The sequence below is a fragment of the Microtus pennsylvanicus genome, chromosome 11 (assembly GCF_037038515.1).
Source record: "Microtus pennsylvanicus isolate mMicPen1 chromosome 11, mMicPen1.hap1, whole genome shotgun sequence".
Classification (NCBI taxonomy): domain Eukaryota; kingdom Metazoa; phylum Chordata; class Mammalia; order Rodentia; family Cricetidae; genus Microtus; species Microtus pennsylvanicus.
The window spans coordinates 63037070-63042450 of NC_134589.1; the positions used below are offsets into that span (position 1 = coordinate 63037070).

Genomic DNA, 5381 nt, shown 5'->3' on the forward strand with positions numbered 1-5381 from the left:
AATGTTGAGAATCAAGCCAACCCAAGGCTTTCTCAGAAATCCCGATGAAAGGAGAAGGAAATTTAGTTCTGGCCCAGAGGCAGACTTGACAAAGAACAGGGAGGCTTGGGGGAAGAAGTAGGGTTTGGTGGAAGTGAGAGATGGCAAGAGAGGATAATAGGGGAGAATATAAGCAAAGCATATTTTACAAAATATATGAGACTGTGAAAGAATTAAATTCAAAGAATCATAGAATTCAAATGTGGGACATTCAAAAGTAACCATTAGTCAACTTCTACATTTGATAGCACCTGTGTTTAACTGGGAGAATATCTCTCCAATGGACATTCCTGAGCTCTGTGACCTCAGATGCCCCCACTGAGACCTAAGCATCACTCTCTAAAGTTCCTCCCACTTGATCAGACAACAATTCTTGAATCCTGAAGAAACTCAAGACGCTATCAGAGAACACAACTAATTGATGTCTGGAGACAGGATTCCCAGAGGACAAAGGTGATGCGGGCTCCCAGAAGTGTTTGTGTAAGGGAGGCATCCATTTCATCAGGCAGCTCCTGTCTGAGACGCAGTCTTGCATTTAGTCCTCAGTTCCTGGGGTGTCATGGTTTAATTGCTGTGCAGTGTGCATGGACAAGTTGTCTTCTACTCTGTGAGTCTGAAGCCAACCAGTCATCTGAGAGAGTTTTCCAGAGAAGCCAGACTCCGTTCAAGGAGGCCACATTTTCTGCAGTCATCACTCACTGGGCATGCCCAGCTTCATAATCTGGTCCTCGGTGAGACGAAGTGAGGCTCAGTCTCATGGAAGACCTTTCAAGGGGTAGTTATTTGTGCTCTGTAGTAATTAATAAGAGTTTTTATCCCCAAAGCCTCAGATCTACAGATTTGAGTAGGGACAGTAGCTTTATCTGGAGTAGGAGATGGGGAGAAGGGAACAGAGAAGAAAGGCCACCCAATGATGTGCTTCCTCACTGACCCCAGTTCCTGCCAGATGCCCCATTCCTGACTTGGTTCTCAGTCAAGATGGAGGAGGTATGAGCAGTGTTATGGTGGTGACTATCTTAAAGATACTGGGACTGAGAGTTGACCCGACTGCCTGGATCATATCCAGGGACTGTACTCGTACTGGTCTTGGGCAAGCAAGGTGGTTTATGTTTATGAGCTACCACCAAGCAACCTCACAGTGTGCCGTGAGAGTGATTGGTAAAGCAATTACCACAGGGCTACTTCCTGCTTAGTGTGGCAAGCCATGATTTACTGCTTCAACCATAATCAGCTTTCTATAGTCTGACATTTCTTCTCTTCCAGAAATATGTTTGAATTTCATAATTATCTATATTATCTTTTTATAACCCTAATTTTTATCTAATTGCTCTGTAAGTCTAGCCTGGCTCAAGAAGAAATCTAGACAGAGCTCAGCCTGCAGCATCCAAGTGTGATAAGCCAGCCATTAAGAAGAAGACAGTAGACCCTGTTGGCGCTGACTTAGGACCTGATCACCCCAGTGTTGAGACCACGCATGCTGATGATCTGAAAAGGTAGAACAATGCTTCCATATGGGACAGCCACTTTTAACCAGTAGTATCAAATAGATGTTTACTTAGGTAAATGCTTAAAACAGCATCTCTGGGGCTCCCAGACTGGTCTCAACAGGTTCATTCCCCTCCCCCTGTATACTTCCCTTCTTCCTAACTTTCCCTTTCTTGGAATTAGGTGGTTTTATCACAGGCATTATGTGATGGCACTGAGATACAGACCAATAAAGTCAGGCTTCTCCTAAGCAGACATATCAACAACCAGAAATGTGCCATCTGGGTAGAGCAGGCAGAACAAAGGCCTTGCTGATGAAGAGGCCAGGCCTCATTCACTCGGTGGTCCACTCACCTCAAAGCCCATCACCACATGCAAACCCCTCCTTCAAGTTAAAACTCATTTTTATTGTCTTAAAAAACCTCCCATGAAGAGTGAATTCTAGTCTTTGGGGGACAAGGATATGTAGTTCAGTTGTGACAAATGCCTCTCTCTGGTTGGGGATGGGGACTGTACATGTGAGAACACTTCAAGGGTGTATGAACATCTCCAAATCTTCCAAATCCCCTTCCCTCATTAGCATCTAATGTTCTTTAGAGACCAAAGAGATCGCTAGCATTGTCTCATCTGACCTCTGGAGAGGGAGGATGTCTCATCCAGTCCCTAAGGAAGAAAGAAGCAGAGCCAGAGTGAGGGTCTGCTGTGAAAGCATTGCCTAGCGGGGGCTGGGAGCACGCTACAACAGAAGCAGTCAGGGACACTGAACAGAGTACTGAAGGACCCCAAAAGCCAGCTTCATGAATCTCTCATCTCATTGTCCCCAGTTTTAGACAGGGATCAAGAATTGAGACTGAATTTCATTTCAGGTTAGTTCTAGGACATCCCATAATTACACTTAGGGCGGTAGAGAACAAGCTCACATTCAGCCAGTTGGTGCTGTATCCAGGTGAGTAGGTGAGTACCTGCATCTTGAAGGTGACATTACCCGGGGCCATCAGCTGCATGTGTTATGCACCCATCTGAAAATTCTAAAACATGCCTCCATCGAGCACATCCCAACTAACAAAGTGATTCAGCCAGAAGCAAATTAATAAGATTATTAGCAGAGGCTGAGGCAAATGGTGAGTCAGGATTTCTGTTTGGGATGCTGGAGATTAACCCAGGACCTTGAACACATAAGACTATCACTGTGATATACTCCAGCTCCTGGGTCATCTTAGTAAAGAATCTAATTACATTTTGATGTGCTGACAAGACCAGCTGTCAACATATTGGCATGTAAGTCTTCTTTGAGCTACCAGAGTGCAAGATTCAAATGGAACCTGTTTCTAGAAAAATTGTTCCTTTTTGTATGATTACATTTGTCTAAGAATATCAGAAAAAGTAAGTGTGGAGCAGTAACTACTTAGTGATGTTTATCTTTACTTCAGAGATAGTGTCTCTGAAATGCAAAGGCTCTTGTAGAAAAAAAAAAGTTCATGCCTGCTGCTGTAAGTAGCTCTGCACAAGGCAGATGACCAGAGATTACAATCATCCTCTCAGTTTGAATGCATTAAAAGGAACCCCAGCATCCTTCAGATCTCCACATGGTCCTTAAAGTCAGTGATTTGGAAGGGAACAGAGTATCCCTAACTCCAAATCATGGTTCCTCTGGAGTCATCTACGGTGTGTCAGTCCATATATGCATGTTTTTTCTGCATCATGATATCCCATGACCCCACCTATCTCTTGCTCCTGAGGAAGGCTTCCAATACAAGGCTATATACATGGCAAACTGTTCAAATCTCAAGAACTTTCAGAAGTATTTACAAATCGCCAAATATAACATGATTAATTGTGCTCTTGTTCTTACAACTTGAACACTTAATCATATGAATATGGTAATTCCTCACCAGGCATTTTTTGCCAAAGAATCCAATGTGTGTGTGTGTGTGTGTGTGTGTGTGTGTGTGTGTGTGTGTGTGTGTGTGTTGTGCCTATGGCTATGTGTACAAACTTACAGATGACTCCAGAGGCCAGAGAGGGTATCAAATCCTCTGGATGGAGGTTCTAAGCAGGTGTGAACTAGCTGCTAGATGTTGGTGAGCTGAGGTCCTTTGGGAAAGCGGCAAACACTCTTAACCTCTGAACCATCTCTTCTGCTCTGCGGTCCGTTGTTTTTGGCACCCTCTGGTCTGCCCATACTTGTACCATCTCACATCAGTGCTATGTCACTACAACATATTTCAGTAGCCCTGTCCTCAGTCTCAAGACCTCACCTTCCATACCCAAATGAATTTTCACAAGGGTGAGTTTTATTATAACAGAAAGGTTGGTCCCAGCTGTCAACTTTGTTTTTCTTTGATTTGATAATGATATTCAAAGGATATAATTCTGATCACACTTTCTAATATTTTCTCTGCACTTCCTAGCTCAACATTAGAAGTCCAGAACATGAACAGAGGGAATGGGACCTCAACAGACTTCACACTTCTGGGGCTTTTTCCAGAGCTGCACTATCTGGGCATCCTCATCACTTCCATTCTTCTGATTTATGTCATTGCATTCACTGGGAATGCTGTCCTGGTCCTCTTGATCTGGGCAGACTCTCGACTCCACACCCCAATGTACATCCTACTCAGCCATCTCTCTTTTATTGACTTGGCCTTAATTTCCACTACTGTCCCAAAGATGGTCATCAACTTCTTCTCCAGAAAGAAAAGCATCTCCAAAATCGCCTGTGGGACCCAGATTTTCTTTTTCTTTGCCCTTGGGGGTAGTGAGTGTCTCCTTTTGACCCTCATGGCTTATGACCGCTATGTGGCTGTCTGCAATCCCTTGAGATATTCAATTATCATGAACTCTAGAGTTTGTCTGTGGATGGCCCTAGCGTCCTGGGGTGGAGGTGCTCTGAATTCACTCATCAACACCATCTACACCATGCACTTCCCATTCTGTGGCTCCAGGGAAATTCATCACTTCTTCTGTGAGATGCCTGCTGTCCTGAAGCTCTCTTGTGAGGACACGTCCTTGTACGAGACAGTGGTGTCGGTCATTTGCATCATGTTTGTTCTTCTCCCCTTGGGACTCATCATGTCCTCCTACCTGCTCATCTTCCTCGCTGTGCTCCGAATGAATTCTCCAGAGGGCAGGAGGAAAGCACTGGCCACGTGCTCCTCTCACCTGGCAGTAGTGAGCCTCTACTACGGGCCAGCCATGATTATCTACATGACCCCCCGCTCTTTCCACACTTCAGAACAGGATGAAATACTCTCCATGATTAATACCATCTTCACCCCCATGCTCAACCCTCTCATCTACAGCCTGAGGAACAAGGAGGTGCTTGCTGCTCTGAGGAAAGTAGTTAGTCGACGATTCATTCTGAAGTAGAAGCCAGGTATGGCGGTACACCCCTCAATCCCAACACTTTGGGCCAGATTCAGGCAGGTCTCTGCAAGTTCCAGGGTACCCTGGTCTACATAGCAAGTCCTTATGCCCACAAATATGTGTAGCTCTTGTCCCTCATCAAAGAAGCTCCTCTGTGGCAAATAGAGACCATTGACAGAAAGCCACAAGTGGTCAAAATGCAGAGAACCATCTACAATACAGGTCCCCCACCTAAGGCTCAGGGAATGTTGGTTTGGGTTTTTAAGAATGATCCCACCCCATTCATATTCTCTACAACACCATCTATGGTCAATTCATTAATAAATGTCTAATGAGAATGTTCTCTGAAGCCAGTGTTGCCACATTCTCAGGGCTATCATGGAAACAACCTATTTTTATGTAACAGAAAAGTAATGTGGAAATGCCTCTGGGGGTGAAGAACGGTGTACTATGGGAAAGCCACGATGCAGATAGAAGCTGAGAACAGACAG

At 44.7% G+C, this 5381-nt stretch overlaps 1 protein-coding gene across 1 annotated transcript; it reads left to right on the forward strand.

The window, feature by feature from the left end:
- The first annotated feature begins 3948 nt into the window (after nucleotides 1-3948).
- On the forward strand, nucleotides 3949-4893 carry LOC142860788 (olfactory receptor 2T2-like). Its single transcript, XM_075992509.1, has one exon. The coding sequence runs from the start codon at nucleotides 3958-3960 to the stop codon at nucleotides 4891-4893; it is 936 nt and encodes a 311-aa protein (XP_075848624.1). The 5' UTR covers nucleotides 3949-3957.
- The last annotated feature ends 488 nt before the right edge of the window (nucleotides 4894-5381 follow it).

Coding starts and splice junctions, on each gene's coding strand:
- LOC142860788 (XM_075992509.1), top strand. CDS start 3,958: ATGAACAGAGGGAATGGGACCTCAACAGACTTCACACTTCTGGGGCTT.